Source organism: Boleophthalmus pectinirostris, unplaced genomic scaffold (genome assembly GCF_026225935.1).
Source record: "Boleophthalmus pectinirostris isolate CB_2022bp ecotype Guang Dong unplaced genomic scaffold, ASM2622593v1 HiC_scaffold_10, whole genome shotgun sequence".
Lineage (NCBI taxonomy): Eukaryota > Metazoa > Chordata > Actinopteri > Gobiiformes > Gobiidae > Boleophthalmus > Boleophthalmus pectinirostris.
The window spans coordinates 32,816,939-32,835,665 of NW_026570971.1; the positions used below are offsets into that span (position 1 = coordinate 32,816,939).

At 43.3% G+C, this 18,727-nt stretch overlaps 1 protein-coding gene across 1 annotated transcript in view; it reads left to right on the forward strand.

Annotated features, from left to right (window-relative positions):
• LOC110153091 (potassium voltage-gated channel subfamily H member 5-like) overlaps window positions 1-18,727 on the forward strand; it is a 118,108-nt gene that overhangs the window by 77,344 nt on the left and 22,037 nt on the right. Inside the window, exons 10-11 of the mRNA XM_055161197.1 lie at window positions 2,929-2,988; window positions 4,947-5,139. Coding sequence (XP_055017172.1) covers window positions 2,929-2,988; window positions 4,947-5,139 — 253 coding nt within the window. The remainder of the gene's footprint in view (window positions 1-2,928; window positions 2,989-4,946; window positions 5,140-18,727) is intronic.

The following is an 18,727-nucleotide window of genomic DNA, read 5'->3' on the forward strand; positions in this document are numbered from 1 at the left end:
CCAGGTCTAAACCAAGACTAAACCAAGACTAAACCAAGACTAAACCAAGACTAAACCAAGACTAAACCAGGTCTAAACCAGGTCTAAACCAGGACTAAACCAAGACTAAACCAAGACTAAACCAAGACTAAGGACCAAACCAGGACCAAACCAGGACCAAACCAGGATCAAACCAGGACTAAACCAGGACTGAACCAGAACTAAACTAGTACTAAACTAGACCTAAACCAGGACTAAACAAGTACTGAACCAGAACCAAACCAAACCAAACTGAACGAGGAGTACACCAGATCTGAACCAGGACTAATCCAGGACTAAACTCAGAAATATTGATTTAGATTTATCAGATGAAAATGATGTTGGAATTGAACCTTCATCGTAAGTGAACAGAGTTTAGTGAGATAAACAGCACTTGAGCCGTGTTCTATCTGTCTCTGATGTAATTACAAACACTGCTGATTTTGTCTTCACTTTCGCCCCGTGTTTTCACCCTCTTTCATTTTTCTTCTTCTGTCGTTTCTTTATTTAGTTTATTGGTTCTAATTTCTCTTCTCACACTTGGATCTGGGACCAATTAGCCGATATTCCTGTGACTCTGTGTAAACCGTTTGACACGTGGCGCTGTTTACTGTTTTAAAAATCCTCCCCCTCGCTCTCCACAGACCCTCCTCACATCTGCACAGTTTAGACCTAATTATTTTCTCCGATTTATGGTCCAATCGTTCTCCATTAGCTCCGGTTTATAAGTTTATGTTTTTTTGTCATGTTGGGAAGTGAAAGCAGAGGTAATGAGCCTGGCTTTGTGCACTGAGTGTGGAGCTGCTGCAATTAATCTGTTTATGTAGATCCAACTGCGGTGAAATATCTGCAAACTAAATGGAAAAATACATAATTAAAACACTATTAAAGAGATAGAACCAGAACTAAAGCAGCACGAAGCTCTAAGGCAGAAACAGACTTTACTTAAATCAGATGTATCGTGCTTGTATTTGCTCTGTAGTTATAATCTGTGACACTTGTGGATCATTTTGTTATGATTTAGACTTTTTAATCACAATATTCATCTAAAACAACTTAGTTTAAAAAAAGACTACTGACTTCTGTGTGAGAACGTGGTGGGAGCTGACGTCGCCGTAAATGTGACAACAGTGCGCCGCATGCCAGAGGTGGGGATTTGGACGTCATGACTTGGACTCGAGTCTTGAGTCACTATTTTTAGGACTTTAGGCTTGACTTGATAAAATGGACTGAGACTTGGGACTCGACTTGAACTTGAGACCTTTGACTTGAGAAGACTTGATGCTTTGTCTAATACCGGGTGTACACTGTGCTATATTTTCAGTTGTGTCACTCAGCCCCATCTTAATCTGTACGACCAAATCGGTTTAAAAGTTCACAGCTCATGAATCATGTTCTCACACTGTACGAATCGATGCTTGAACGTGACCTTCCTGTGCACACTGTACGATCACATAACGACCGGAGGACTTGTTGTTCCGGAAGTAGAAAACCACGAAGAAGAAAAACACGGAATTAGAAAACCACAGACGTGCGGAGACACAAAGCTGATCCAGGCAAAAAAACAGTCGCGCTGCTTTGGCAATTTGTGCCATTCTCTGCGCAGACAAGCCCAAAAAGTAGAGGCGACGAATCTGGTCAATGAAATGGCTGGGCAGACGTGGGCAGACGTGGGCAGACGTGGGCAGACGTGGGCAGACGTGGGCAGACGTGGGCAGACGTGGGCAGACGTGGGCAGATGTGGGCAGACAGTTTATGGGTCAGTTCTTCAGAAGGAACTGGTGGTATGTAGCATCAGGTTTTTCACCAAACTTCTGTTCTGTGTTGCTGGATTAGCTGCTCCTCCATGTCCTGTGTCCAAAACACTCACCGGTGCCATCGTCCTCCACAACCTCATATCCTGCTTTCTCTTCTGTGTCCGCGCATACTCAGTCTGACAGATTCAGGCAAATCTCCTCGTGGAACAACTTCAACAGCGCAAAACCGTCACGAGAGGCGACTGGATTTCAAACAAGTTTGATTTTCTTGCGACCTACGAATGTCCATCAGGAGCTGGTCGTGATGTATTAATCGGTTCTCTTTACCTCATGTTTACTACCCGAAGCACGACTGCGGTGAAGCCAAAACTCGGCCCGATCCCCAAAACAGTCACATGAGTGAAAAATCGGCTCAAAAAGGGCGAAAAACCACACAGTGTACGTCGGCTTAAAACATTAAAATCTGAATTATTTCTAATCTGACTGTAATGATTCACACTAAGATCTTGTCAAGACATTTAAAAAGGAAAAAAAATAACACTTTTACAACTCTTAATAAAATATACCATGACTTTTTAATATGATCTACTTTAAAATTCATATGAATTGCAAAAATCTAAGCTATATTTGATGCATTGGTTTAAAGACTTGAAATGACTTGAAACTCAAAGCAGACAAGTTAGACTTGACTTGGACTTATGGGCCAGTGACTTGAGGTATGACTTGGACTTGCCTGTATTTGACTTCGGACTTGAGTTGGACTTGAGGGCAAAGACTTGAGACTTACTTGCAAAACAACAACTTGGTCCCTCCTCTGCCTCGTGCTGTTGCTCCTCTTGTGGGTGTGCGCACATCACACTAGAGCAGAGTGTTTTTATTCATTTGTACCAAAATGAGTACAGACGCTGCTGAATCTTACATGTATCACTAATTAAGAAAATCAATCTGGAGAAGGAAGTGCGTGTGTCACAGTGGGAGGTAAAAACGATTAGATTGGAGCAGTGACGTCTTAAATATGGGAGAATAAAGATTACGTTGTAACGACTGGTGGATCAAACGATGCAGACAATGAAACTCAAAAATTAACAGACTCTGTTCATTGCAAAAAAAAAAGTTAGTTTTAAGTGTGTGTGTTTGTCTGTTTGTGTTTCAGGTTTTGTCCATTTGTCCCAAAGACATGAGAGCCGACATCTGCGTCCACCTCAACCGCAAGGTAACAGCTAACTTATGTTAAACCAGACTAAACCAGGCTAAACACACTGATTAAGCAAGCCCAACCTAACTAGGCTAATCTAAAATAATCCATGCTACCCCATGTCAAACCAGACTAAACCGGGCTAACCTGGCTAAGCTGTGAATCAACATCTCATGGTTTTATACTGAGCCCAGGTTGAACGTTAGTTATTTCTCTCCTCTCACCTTTTCTTCTCTTCCCCTCTCCTTTCCCTCTCGCTCCTCTGCCCATCTCTCTCTCTCCTCTGCTCCTCTTCCCTGCTGCTCTCCTCTCCTCTCTCTCCTCTCTCCCTCTCTTCTCTCTAACCCTGCAGGTACAGTGCTGAGTCTGCATTAGTGCTGTACGTGTCTAGTGTAACAGTAACAGTGTAACAGGCGTCTCAGGTCTGCTCTCTATAAATATCTGTCCCTCTCTCCACACCTCTCCTCTCTCTCTCTTTCTTTCCTCTCGTCCCTCTCTCTTCCCCCTCTCCTCTCTCCTCTCTCTCTCTTTTCTCCTCTTGTTTAAAGACTCTGACCTTCTGTTTGGATGTGACTCCAGCTCAGGTCTCACTCTGAGGACAGAAGTACTATATGTCCTCTGCACCTGACACAAACTACAGGGTTACATCTGTCAGTGTGTGTTTTAGGTTGAGTACAGATGTAGTTAGAGGTTTAGAGTCATTTCACATTTGTTTCTCATTTGAGAAAACTGTTCTCAGGTAAAGGCACGTTCGTTTGTTTTGGTGCGGGTTGGTACAGTCTGAAAGTGATTCACAGTTTGAAATGAAGCAGCCTGTTTGGAGAGAAGAAGAGAAGAGTTCTGTCTCATTTCAGCTAGAATGTGATCCAAAACTGTACAAACTGATCCGGTTGTGTTATGTAGTTCTTATTTACCTGTCATGTAATTACAGAACTGCTTTGTGTAAATTCAAATTCAAACATGAGACTTTCTGGCCAACACCAACCAGTTAACAATCTTATTACATTTATTTCATGATGGATTATTTGTTTATCAGCACAGCGGATGCACACCGCCTGAGTGCAGAAAGCACTGCTGTCTGTGCTCGTAATCCTAACTGTGCAACACCAATGAGTGTGTTGTCAGCACTAAAACAGTTTATCACTGTCTGATAAAATCAGTTATGATGCTAAATGAACATTACTGAGTGGGATACGTCTTATTGATCTGTATGCACTCAAACTTCAGTAGTCATCCGTCCATTCAGTCCTGATTGACACACTTAACCCCGCCCCCTGGGAGAATCTGAAATCTGCTGAAGTCCTACAAGACTCTGACATGACACAAACAGAACAGCTGCTCTTTCTGCAGGAGACATGCGCAACAGAACACAAAGGGATGTATAATCCCTCTGTATGTCCAGCCAAGATATCGGCTGAACTGATATTTGGGAGCCGATATCTGATTCAGCGCATTTTTCAGTATCGGTGTCAATATTCAACACCTCATCTCTCTCCTGGTCTGAAATGATTGGAGCAGAGAATGTAAACTCTGGTGAAAAGCAGACTTCCAAAAGCAGATGTGAACTAAACATAAGTGTGACTTCATCCTGTGGTAAATGTTCAACTTATATATCGAGCTGGAATATTTAATAAAACAAAGCCAATGCACCTGAGTTACAAACATGTGTTTCCTGTTTATTGACACATGGCTCTCACATCCAGATCAAAGATTTGACATTACACCAGGTCATAATGATTCTGACATGAGTCACCATGAGTCAAAGCCGTTACATAAAGAGACGTTTAAATGTGCTGTAGAGGCAGGAAGTAGTTTCATGTTTACTCGTTTCACAGCACCACAAAGAGATTTCTGCTCTTACACAGTCACATGTACAACTCCAATAACTAATATATAACTACAAGTGAAAGTACACTGCTGTTGGTCTTTACTGTGTGTAATGGTAAATATAACACCCCTCTCTTCCTCTTCCTCAGGTGTTTAATGAGCACCCAGCGTTCCGCCTGGCCTCAGACGGGTGCCTGCGTTCTTTGGCCGTACAGTTTCAGACCACCCACTGTGCGCCCGGGGACCTGATCTTTCACGCGGGCGAGAGCGTGGACACCCTCTGCTTCGTGGTGTCGGGGTCACTGGAGGTCATCCAGGACGACGAGGTCATCGCCATCCTCGGTACGTGTCACTCCTCTTTAGTCCAGAGTCTAAACTTTATTTTTACAGTGCATGTGTCAGGTTTTTACGTGTTGGTTTGGTGGTACCTGTACTAAATATTGATCATAGTTTTACATCAAGTGGTAGTTTGTGGAGAAAAGTCAAAAACTAAAGTACAAAAATACAGAAAGTAGCTCTGAGTTGGAAGACAGATTCCCATCAACATGGAAAACTCCATCCAAAATGCAAAGACAATTTACGCACATTTTCCTGACAGTTTAAACCTTCATTTAACTAAATCAAAGCGTTATTGTTTGTTTTAGTCTTATCATAACTCTTGTGTGAGTTCGGCCCCGTCCACTAGAGATGCGCGGATGGGCTACTTTTTCATCCGCAACCGCATCACAAAACTCATCGTCCGCCCGCTATCCATTTGCAACCACAGTTTTTGACCAGTTTTCAAAACCGCACCCGCCCACCATCCGCTTGGTCCCCTCCCATTTGCTGAGTTTTTTATTTGAGTAGTGAATCCGCCACCCGCCCGAATTTAATTAAAATATTATTTTTCGTCACGTCATCCGCCCGACCCGCGGTTTAGCCGCGGAGTCCGCGGCTGTAACCGCCATCCGCGCATCTCTACCGTCCACACTAGTACGAATTCGAGTCGTTTTCGTTGTGGATGCTCATTCACACTAATCTGATGGAAAACGGCTCCAGAGACGGAATGATCTGATGCCTCCAGCTCCCATGAATTCATGTTTGTACAGATCTGATTCAGCACTGTGTGGGCGCCTGAAAACACTGATACACTGATGTATTTCTGTGCACTGCGAAGTAATTCACATCCAAAATACTAAGAGGCTAGAATATCTGTCCATTCATATAAACGTGTGTCTGTGTGTACGACCTGCAGACGTATAATCTCTGAAAAGTTTAACATGAACCATCTCCAACACGACAGAAACACAGAACAGACTCACCATCAACATAACACCCCTCTGTCACAGAAAGAACACTCATATTCCACTGAGTCGTGTCCTTTAGTCCAACAGAAGCTGAACCGCATCAGCGCACAAGGACGAGCTGTTTTTTCAGTTTATGCAAATGAGTCATGTGGTTTTAAGTTTCGTTTCTGTAAAACGTAAACAAATATGCTCAAAGTTGTGTGGATAGGGAAGGATTGCGGACACAGAAACGACGTGTGTGGACACAGATTGTTTTTGATACGGTGATACGTGGATTTGTTTCAGTGTAAACATAGTCTTAGGCTGCGTTCAGACTGCAGGGCTTAATGCTCAATTCAGATTTTTTTGTGAAATCCGATGTTTTTGCGAGGTCGTTCAGATTTCCAATTAAATGCGACTTGTATTCGATCCCCTGTGTGAAAAGTAAACGGCCCGAAAGTGTCCCGCATGTGCACTGGAGACACAATGACGTCAACCACAGTGAGCGTGCTCTGTGTTTACGGAAGTTGTCCAAACATGGACGCAGCATTGAGCACCTGGAGATTTTAAAGTTCCTCTCATACTGGAGCCAGAACATGAACAACTTACTTGTTTTAAGGAGGAGATTGAGAAGGAGAAGGACGAGGTTTTTGGTCGTGGTGTTTTGTGGGACAGCGACAGCGACGTCCGTTGAAAGGAACATGTGGATGTGGAGACGGAGCCAAGAGTGGTGAGTGGTGATGTGCTTCACTTCAGTGACACAGAGTTCATTAACAATTTTCTCCTACTTCAGTGCAGAATAGTGACGTTTGTGTCTTGTTGATAACGTGTAGGTGGATGAATGCACTTTGACCGTTCAGACTGAAGTCGCATGTCAAAAGATCAGATATGTATCGGTTTCAGGAGCACATATCCAAGTGTCCTGGGTCACACTTTGAAAAAATCGGATCTGTGCCGTTCAGACTGTCATTAAAAGATCAGATACAGGAACATAGAGGCCAAAAAATCTGATTTGGGTCACTTCAGGCTGCAGTCTGAACGCTGCATTAGACAAGTTTTGGGCATTGTTTACATTATGGTTGCTAGGTAACAGTTATGAAATTACCTTTATGTATGCCATATCTGCTCCCATTTTATTCTTTAATAATCAGGAAGTGCTTGTTAACTTGCTAGTTAGTAGCTTTACTGTGGCACAAACCTCTGCTCTGGTCTCTGAGTGTGAAAAGAGCTTGGTGAATAATTAGGAAGTTCTGGATGCATAAGGTGCATGAGGGATAACTCTGGAACACTGCTGACTGTGTTGTAATAGTGCTCTGAAGGGGTAGTGACTTAACACGGAGAGCAATGAGGGGAGACTCAGTTTCAAAAACTAGTAAGTAGAGCCCGACCGATATGGATTTTGCTGTGGCCGATATGAAACCAATATAATGGAAGTGGAGCTGCCGATAGCCGATATATTTAGTGATGTAAAAATTCACTGTAAATGTTGAATTGTTTAAAAAACTTAGGTTTGGCTCTGGTGGATTTTAAATTGGGTTTATTTAGGCAACATTTATTGTTATTCTGCCTCTTTACATCATATTTACAGACAGTAGGTTGGCTTAATGGCATTTTTGCATCACATTCTAGACACTAGTGATGGGTATTCCAGTTCTTTTTAGAGAACCGGCTCTTTTGGCTCGGCTCACTAAAAGCTGCTGGTTCTTTTGGCTCCCAAGTGGCTCTTCAGATTGTTTTGTTGCAAGCAGGACTAAAGCACGTCTAAAGCAGGACTGAATCAGGACTGAACCAGGTCTGAACCAGGACTGAAAAAGGACTAAACCGGGACTTATTTATTTTATGCTAAACTACAGTCAAATATGCTCGTTTTTTTAATTTTTTTTTTTTTTAATCCTACGTACACGCAAATTTCTCAAAGTTTCTTTTTTAGCCGCTGCCACTGTCAAACCACGAATCACGCGGCGTGAAGAGAAAAAAAGTGAGAGAAAGAGAAAACACGGCTCCCAATAAGGATCAGGCTCCCGTCGTTCCCTTCAAAGAGCCGGTTCTAAGAGTCATTTCGTTCACGACGGACCCATAACTAGTAAAGAAAGTAGCGCTATTAGCCTTTAGCCGTAAATACGCTGCGCGCCGCGGTAATTAATTATATGCGCAAATGTCATAATTCACACGTCTATTCACAGCTCATTTACATATCAGTGCAGGTCCAGTAACAAATATACGGCCAATATAGTCACTTTAGAACAGACCAATAGAAAACAGTCTGTTTATGTGCGGGAGCTACAGCAGCTAACCCATAACAAATGACAAAAACTAGCTTCAGAGTCGACATATTTCCAACACTCACCGCTCATACAGGCTCCTCCCACATCACAAATCTGCACTAATAAATGTCCTTTTAATCCAGACTCAAACCGATTGTCCGTAAAAAGAATATAATCTCAGTGTTTGGATCTGTGTCTGCAGGTGTAAACAAACACACGTGAGTGACGCGACTCTGTGGTGTGTTCAGGGACAGTACGGACACACACAGACAAATGACTCCGCAGATAAATACTGATGTGGAGCCACATATTAGAACATTTATCTGTCTGTAAATTGGATTAAATGAACAGAATGTAGAGAGTCTAAGCTTTATAACGAGGTATAACATGCCCACGTGAAATATCGGCCCCTATCAGCAAACATATCGGCCGATAGCTGATATGCCTAAAGTTGCCCATATCAGCCGATAATATCGGCCAACCGATATATCGGTCGGGCTCTACTAGTAAGTAATGAAAACATTTTCAAAACACTAAAAGGTATCAGATTATCTAAATATGTGTTACGGAAAGAAAAGATCTTGTCTTTAAGGCTACGCTGGTTGAGGCTGTTTGATAAATGTCATCATCTCACCTTGTTGTTTACTGCGGTGTTACCATGACGACAATCTGACCTTTACCTCAGGGGTCGTGACCTTTAGCCGCAGGGGTCAACACCACACAGCGCTAAAGCTATTTTAAGCTAACTCCCAGGGACACTTATCAAACATGTTTAATCACATCACAGCCTCCCATCCTCATGTGTCAGATGCCCTCCCATCCTCATGTGTCAGATGCCCTCCCATCCTCATGTGTCAGATGCCCTCCCATCCTCATGTGTCAGATGCCCTCCCATCCTCATGTGTCAGATGCCCTCCCATCCTCATGTGTCAGATGCCCTCCCATCCTCTGTATCCCTGTGTGTCAGATGCCCTCCCATCCTCTGTATCCCTGTGTGTCAGATGCCCTCCCATCCTCTGTATCCCTGTGTGTCAGATGCCCTCCCATCCTCTGTATCCCTGTGTGTCAGATGCCCTCCCATCCTTTGTATCTTTGTGTGCTTCCTGTTTTCAGCACTTTTTTCCCCTGCAAACGTGTTATTGTTTTATGTTAATCACTATGACAACAGTCCTTAGTTTTCATCATTAAGCTTTTTGACTAGACCAGCTCTCCCTAAACCCTGGACTGGGGACTGGTACTGGTCCTTGGGTCGTTTGGTACCGGGCTGTACAGAAAAAATAAATGACTTACATTATTTAAGTTTTATTTATTATCCAAATCTGAACAATGTTTTATTTTGAAAAATTACAAAATTCTCTCCGGTACATCCATCTATGACTCTCTCTTGACGCATGTCCAGATGTTTGTCTCAGTCACATGACACATTAACACTAATATTAAACCCACAAGCTGCAAAATGAGTAAAAAACAGATGTCTTTGGAAATGTTTATTATTATACTAAAATACCACAGTTTTTATGTTGGTATCATTGGTTGGTATTTTGTTGTATTTATCCATCACAACTTAAAAGCTGGTCGGTGAATTGAATATTGTCTGACTTTGAACTGGTCCTTGGTGCAAAAAAGCTAAACCAAGAAGTTTAAAGGTGCACTATGGGCCCGGTCAAGCAGAAGTAAACAGCAAGGCCAAAAATTGAAGTTAATGCATCTGATATAAAAATATATTCAACAGATACATATGTACTCTAGTTTATGAAACTGTTGACCTTTTTTCTGTACCATTTTTGGTTCTAAAGTTCCATATGTTTTAAACAGACCATGTATGAAACATGGAACAACAATTATTTCCCAAATTTCAAAGACCTGCAAATCATGTCAATAAATGGATGTATTTCATCATATCTTGTGTTATTCCATCTTTGAGCTGTTGATGAAGGGGCATGATTATTTTTTTTAAGTATTTAAAATTATAAAAATGGACTGACATATTTTATAGAAATAGTTTCTTTCATTTTGAAGTAATATTAAAGTATTCAGAAGAAAAAAGCGACAAATTATACAAAATCATGCACCTTCTACTTGCTCGCACAATTTTCCCGTAACCATGACCTTTCTTAATAAAACATCTCATGAGTCAAAAAGTAAGAGGTTTTTCAACCTAATCTTGTACCATATGGTAGAAAACTATATGAAGCAAATATTCAAACCAGTTTGTTAAGGATATGGAAGTGAGAACCAAGAGTTATCACTGTTTGGATTTATTGCCCAAGAAGTGCTGCATATTTCATTCCCTCCGTTACCGACATGAGTTTTTTAATTTTTTGTCAACAACTTGAAAGAATATCGCAGGGTTAACTTTACCCTTTCTCCTACATTCTGATACTTTACTTATTTCAATAGTCCCTCTAGTTTCTGAATAAGAGACTATTTGAATGTCTGCCCCTGTTTCCCTCTGTTACCACTTGACCGGACCCTATGTAACTTTTTGTTTTGTTGATGGTCTCCATGTCCAGAATGTTCCACAGGATGTATAGCATGAACTTTATGTATCCATGAGGCCAAATTACAGGTCAGATCTGTGGAGGGGCAACACTCCTCCACTCACTGTAAGAATGCCTGTTTTTCAAGTTATCATAGAGCAATAAAAACAGCAACAATCTAATAAACGTAAGATTGACAAGTTTAAAGCATCCACATCTCCATGGAGACAAGCATGTGACGGACTCTCCTGCGCAGTGATTTTGAATATAGCCCTAAGCCCGGCTCATATCTGTCTCACTTATCAAATAATGTCCCATAATTCAATAAGGAACGCTGCGGAACTTTCTAAATTGTGTTAAAATCCTGGATTCGTTTGAGCCCAGTTTTTATCTTTCTTTCTGCAGGGATATGAGGATGGGAGGGCATCTGACACACAGGGAAAGAGGAGGATTTCTAGAATAATGGAGTTTCTTGGTGAGTTTGTGGAGTTGATATAAAGCGAAGGTTCCACAGCTGGAGAGTGACATTAACACAGCAGGACGCCCGGCTCTGAGAGAGAGAGAAGATGGAGGGAGAGAGAAAGAGACTGAAGAGGAGAGAGAGGGCGAATGAGGTAAGACAGCGAATAGAGAGAAAGAGGGAGAGATAGAAAAAAGAGAGAGGAGAGGAATGTAGTCGAGGAGAGGAAGACAAGGAAAGAGAGGGAGACGTAAGAAGGAGAGGAGTAGGAGAGGGGGAAGGCGAGGGAGAGAGAAAAAGAAAGGAAAAGAGAAATGAGAGTGGAAGGAGAGAGGGAAAGAGGAGTCATAAACATAGAGAATATAGGGAAGAGAAGAGATATACAGGAAGGGGAGAGGAGAGAAGAAAGGATGGAGAAGGGGAGAGAGAGGGAGGAGAGGGGAAGAGAAAGACAGGAGAGAGAGAAGGAGAGTGAGATGTCAAGAGAGGAAAGATAAGGAGTAGAGTGTGAGGAGAAGAGAGATAGACAGAAGGAGGGAAGAGGAGAGAGAAAAGAGAGAACGAGGGAGAAGGGGAGAGAGAGCGAGAGAAAGACAGAGGTGAGAGAGAGAGAGAAGGAGAGAGAGGAAACAGGGAGTAGAGAGTGAGGAGAAGAGAGATAGACGGAAGGAGGAAGAGGAGAGAGGAAAGAAAGGGAAGGAGGGAGAAGGTGTGGGAGAGAACGACAGAGGAGAGAGAGAAGGAGAGAGGAAGGGGAGCGAGAGGGAGAGAAAAGCAGAGGAGAGAGAGAGGAGAGCGAGATGGTGAGGGAGGGAAGTAGGGAAGGACGAGAAGGGAAGAGAGAGGGAGGAGAGTGGGAGAGAAAGACAGAGGAGAGAGAGAACGAGAGCAAGATGGAGAGAGAGGAAACATAGAGAATATAGGGAAGAGAAGAGAGATACACAGAGGAAGGGGAGAGGAGAGAAGAAAGGAGGGAGAAGGGGAGAGAGGGGGAGGAGAGGGGAAGAGAAAGCCAGAGGAGAGAGAGGAGGAGACTGAGATGGAGAGAGAGAAAACACTGGGAGTAGCGAGTGAGGAAAAGAGAGATAGACAGAGGGAGAGAGAAGAGGAGAGAGGGAAGGAGGGAGAAGGGGAGAGAGAGTGAGAGAAAGACAGAGGAGAGAGAGGAGACAGAGATGGAGAGAGAAAAAACATAAGGAGTAGAGAGTGAGGAGAAGAGAGATAGACAGAAGGAGGGAAGAGGAGAGCGAAGGAGGGAGAAGAGGAGGGAGAGAGAGGAAACATAGGAGTACAGGGAAGAGAAGAGAGATAGACAGAGGAAGGGGAGAGGAGAAAGGAAAGAGAGGGAGGGAGGGAGAAGAGAAGCGAGGGAGAGAAAGGCAGAGGAGAGAGAGAGAGAGAGAAGGAGAGTGAGATGGTGAGAGAGGAAAGTAGGGAAGGACGAGAAGGGAAGAGAGAGAGGGAGGAGAGAGAAAGACAGGGAGAGAAGAGGAAAGAGAGAGAGGGAGAGAAAGACAGAGGAGAGAGAGAAGGGGAGCGAGATGACGAGAGAGGAAAGTAGGGAGGGAGGAGAAGAGAGAAGAAAGAGAGGGAAGGAGGGAGAAGGGAAGAGAGAGGGAGGAGAGAGGGAAGAGAAAGATAGAGGAGAGAGGAAAGGAGAGAGAGTTGGAGAGAGAAATAAAGGAAGGAAACAGAGGGAGGGAAGAGGAGAGAGGGAAGAAGGGAGAAGGGGAGAGAGAGGTAGGAGAGAGGGAGAGAAAGACAGAGGAGAGAGAGAACAAGAGATGGCAAGAGAGGCAATATAGGGAGAAGAGGGAGGAGGAGAGAGAAAGGAAAGCGAGGGAAGGAGGAGAGAGAAAGGAAAGCGAGGGAAGGAGGGAGAAGAGAAAAGAGAGGGAGAGAAAGGCAGAGGAGAGAGAGAGAGAGAGACAGATGGTGAGAGGAGTAGAGAGAGAGGAGAAGAGAGATAGACAGAGGGAGGGAAGAGGACAGAGGAAAGAGGGAAGGAGGGAGAAGGGGAGAGAGAGAGCGAGAGAAAGACAGAGGAGAGAGAGGAATTATAGGGAGTAGAGGGAGGAGAAGAGAGATAGACAGAGAGAGGGAAGAGGAGGGAGGAAAGAGGGAAGGAGGGAGAAGGGGAGAGAGTGAAGGAGGAGAGTGGGAGAGAAAGACAGAGGAGAGAGAGGAGGAGACCGAGATGGCGAGGGAGGAAACATAGGGAGTATAGAAAAGGAGGAAAGAGGAAAGAGAAGGAGGAGAGAGGAAAGGAGAATGGGAGAAAGAGTGGAGAAGAGAGGAAGAGGGAGAGAAAGACAGAGGAGAGAGTGAAGGAGATTGAGGAGAAGAGAGAGAGACAGAGGAAGGGATGAGGAGTGAGGAGAGAGGAAAGAGGAGAGAAAGAGATGGATGCAGGAAGGAGGCACAGTAGAAAGAGAGAGGTGAGGGAAAGAGAGAGAGAGAAGGAGGGAGGAGAAGAGGAGTAAGTGTTATGTAATCGGGTTTTCGAGGCTCTAAATCTGTGCAGAGAAAAGCACAGTGAGGATTTGTGTTCAGTCCTGTCGTTTATCCAGAGGAGGATCCAAACTCTTTAAACTGTGAGACTTCATTATTTCTGGTTTCACTCTGCCCCGCTGCTGCCCTCTGCATTATAACACTTAAACTGAAACACATTTATTCATATTTTATTCATAAATCAGGAGCTGTTGGATAATAAGGCCAGAGTGGACACGAAATCTCAGTGTCTTTTGATATTCTAAAAGTTTTGATATAGCATAATCAAAACTTTTAGACTTTTGAGAGCTTTTCTTCTTGTGTTGTCACGATAATCAAATTTCAAACTCAATTTACTACTTAAAAAGATAATTTCCTTTTTTATCATTTCTTAAAGTGACCAAATGTGTACAGAAATCTCAAGTAAAGTTATGTATGATAGGGTGACCAAACGTCCGTTTTTCCCCGGACATGTCCGTATTTTGCGTCATGTCCTGGGCGTCCGGGTTTTTTTTTTTTTTTTATAAAGTGATGCAAATGTCCGGGTTTTCATTACTGTTCATTGGGGCCATTAAACTGAGCGTCTCTCGTAGCGTCTGTGACTCAGAAGGAGCGAGACACAAACAGTCGGTCAGTCTGCAACATACCGAAGCACAAATGCACATTTGACAATGACGTACAAGAAATTCTCTGTTTTCCATCCCGGTCGGGACAAGTGTGAGTCCATGTGCACAGGTTGTGAGGTGAGAGTACAGTGTTCCTCGTTTATCGTGGGGGTTACGTTCTAAAAATAACCCGTGATAGGTGAAATCCGCGAAGTAGTCTGCTTTATATTTTACAATTATTCCATCTGTTTTAAGTCTGTAAAACCTCAGCACAAACTTTATACACTTTTCTCAGACAGGACAGGTGCAACACTTTTTACTTCCTTCTTAAAACTTATTGCTGCTGTCGTCATGTTATTTTCCTCCTTCTTTATGTAACGAACTGAAGATTCATTTATTCCGTAATGGAGCCAACAGCGCAGAGAACTGCACGTCTCCATTTTTGAGACCCCCAGTACAACACCACAACCACACAGTACAACACTGCACCCGCGCAGTACAGGACCGCACCTGCCCGTTAACCCGAGATTATATCAAACGTTTGCACTGCCTACGCCACGGACTGAACCAAGACCAAACCAGGACTAAACCAGGACGGAAGAGGAGGACTAATCCACGACTGAACTAGGACTAAAACAGGACTAAACCAGGACCAAACCAGAACTGAAACAGGACTCACCATCAGGATGAGCTTGGAGGTGACCGCAGGAGAAAGGACCGGCTCAGCGGCTCAACAGAAATATGGTCACCCTAATGTATGAGCACCGTTCCCTCACCAACAGACGCCTGGATTATTCTGATAATCTGACTCCGACACAGTCCACACTCAGTGCAGATCAACAGACCGACTGAAACAGACTGAAACTGTAAACAGTGTTAGTTCCAGAGTAGTTTCAGTGTAGTTAGCTCCTCCTGCAGGGAGATATGAAGAAGTGTCCACCAGAGTCTGAACACAACTCAAGAAGCAGTTTGGATGAGCTGAGAAATGTATTTGATCAAAGAACTTTTTTCCCGTGACATAATTGAATTCCTCCTTTGCCATAAAGTTTCTGAATTAGGTTTTTGTCTTCTCTCCAGTGAAATCTGTTTCTAGTCTTGTCCTGCAGTTGGTCCACTGTGACTCAAATGTTCAGTTAATCCTCCCTTTTCTTTTCCTCCTGTAACTTGTGACCTTCTGTGTTTATCCTGACACCTGCTTTTGTAAAAAGTGTTTTGTCAACAGTTTAAAGACACTGACCCAGAGCTGCCACCACACAACACCTCCCTCTGTCACTCTGCAACGGAAGGAAGAGACAGAGACGACAGAGAGGGAGGGAGAGAAGAGAGAGAAGGGAGAGAGAGAAAGAGAGGGGAAAGGGAAAGAGGTCAGACAGGGAGGCCAAGAAAGAGGGGAGAGAGGGAGAGAAAAGAGAGAGGGGAGAGAGGGAGGAGAGAGTGAAAGAGGGAAGGTCAGAGAGGGAGGCCGAGAGAGAGAGGGGAGTGAGAAAGAGGGGGAGAGAGGGAGACAAGGGAGAAAGAGGGGAGAGAAGGATTAGAGACTGAAAGAGGGGAGAAAGTGAGGAGATAGGGGGAGGTAGAGAGAGTGAGGGACCCAGAGGCGTCTGAACACACTACAACACCTCTGTGACTTCTGCAGAGAGGAGGAAAGAGAGAGTGAATGAGTGACACGACAGGAGGAGCAGGAGAAAGAGTGAGAGAAAGGGAGGTAGAAGATACTGTAGATACTGTATGCTCTGTGCACTAAAAACAATCATGTTTTTAAGTTTGACTTTCATTTTTGATGCTGTGAGTGCCCCTCCCTTTACTCCACCGGTTAAGTCACTCCCCCTTCAGAGCACTATCACAAGACAATCAGTGTGATTCCTGCATTCTGGGTAAACACTATTGTTAACCTAATTTGAAATAAACACAGGTTCAAATCAGGACTAGGATTAAGAAGGACTAAAGCAGGACTAAACCAGGACTAAAGCGGGACTAAACCAGGACTAAAGAAGGACTAAAGCAGGACTAAACCAGGACTAAAGCGGGACTAAACCAGGACTAAAGAAGGACTAAAGCAGGATTAAACCAGGACTAAAGAAGGACTAAAGCAGGATTAAACTAGGACTAAAGAAAGACTAAACCAGAACTAAACTAGAAAAGCACTCAGAGAGCGCAGACCTCCGCCAAGGACTACCCCCATTTTTTATATAAATTGCGATAAAATTAGTCTTGTGGATCAGATCCGGATCAGCCTTTGGAATATGAAAGAGGATCCCATTGTCCATCCCTGAGTCAAATTTCATGGGGTTTGGTCAATAATTAACCGAGATATTGAGAAACCAAATTTTTGGCCCCATTTACCACAATGTTAACTAAAATTTCAAAGTGATCCAGAATCCAGGGTTTCTTCCGGATCACCCCCAAAATGAAATCAGTTCTTCCTTTTCACATTTCCAACAAATCCTGAAAATTTCATCAAAATCGGTCCATAACTTTTTGAGTTATGTTGCTAAAAGACAAACAGACAGACAAACGTGGGCAAAAACATAACCTCCTTGGCGGAGGTAAAAAGAACTAAAGCTGGACTAAACTAGATCTAAACTAGGACTAACTGAGGTCTAAAAAAGGACTAAGGAAGCACTAAGGAAGGACTAAACCAGGTCTAAACCAAGATTAACCTAAGTCTAAACCAGGACTAAACCAGAACTAAAAAGCTGCATCAGTACTTAACCAGGACTCTGTGGAGATGCTGTTGCTTACTTTACTTGAAATGTTCCATGGCATTAAACTTGTATTGTATTTATTCTGCTACAGATGTTTTTATTGCTCAAGGGTGACAGGAAAAGCAGTAACATCACCATGGAGACGAGCAGGTGATGGATCCTCTATGAGAAAAGTTTCGCAGTGGAGCTTTAACTTCTAAACGTCTAAAGAAGTGAAGGCTAAATCAGGACAGAATCAGAGCAACTGTAATATTACGTCTCCCTTGCTCATTTAATTAAAAATCGTAATAGCTCCCAAATTTCCTGTGGTGTTGTTGAATGTGATGTAATTGTGAGAAACTGGTCATAGACGAGTTCTAATTACAGCTCCTCAATCCTCAGAGACACTGTACACACACACACACACACACACACACACACTCCTGTAGAGAACCATCAGAACACACACTCATCACACTACACACATCTGGGCCTATCCATCACAGCTCATCACAAACACAAACACCAGGACTAAAGCAGGACTAAAGCAGGACTAAAGCAGGACTAAACCAGGACTAAAGCAGGACTAAAGCAGGACTAAAGCAAGACTACACCAGGACTACATGAGGATTAAACCAGCACTATATCAGGACTAAACCAGGACTAAACCAGGATTAAACTAGGACTACACCAGGACTATACCAGGTTTACATCAGGACTACATCAGGACTATACCAACAACAACAAGGACTATACCAGCGACTAAACCAGGACTACATTAGGACTACCTCACGACTAGATCAGGACTAAACCAGGATAACACCAGGTCCACATCAAGACTACACCAGCAACTAAACCAAAATTAAACCAGGACTACATCAGGACTAAACCAGGACTACACCAAAATTAAACCAGGACTACATCAGGACTAAACCAGGACTACACCAGGACTACATTAGGACTAAATCAAGACTACATAAGGACTACATTAGGACTACATCAGGACTACACGAGGACTACATCAGGACTACATCAGGACTAAACCAGGACTAAACCAGGGATTAAATGAGGACTAAATCAGGACTACATCAGAACTACATCAGGATTACACTAGGACTAAACCAAGACTACACCAGGACTACACCAGGACTAAACCAGGACTACATCAGTGATTAAATGAGGACTAAACCAGGACTACATCAGGACTACATCAGGACTACATCAGGACTACACCAGGACTACACCAGGACTACACAAGACTACACAGGACTACACCAGCGACTAAATCAGGTCTGAATCTGGACTAAACCAGGTCATAAACTCAGACACAGTAGATCTGTCAGTGGGGTTCGTGGATGCGGTTGCTAGGGACCTGTCCAGGTGAGGCGGTCTCCATGGAAACGGAGATCAAAGATGAGGAATATTTTTAATGTTTCTCACGCGGCTAAAGTGTGTGCTCGTTAAAACCTCGTTAACAGAAAATCCAATTAGGATTTGTTTACAGGAAATTAACACAGAGTAAACATGAGGGGATTAAAACGGATTAAGGAGAACTAAACCAGGATTTAAAGGGGTCTAATCCAGGATGTAACCAAGGCTAAACCAATTAATAAAAGAATAAGAGAACTAAACCAGGACTTAATCAGTGGTCTCCAGTTCCCCGTCCTTTCTGGTTCTGACGC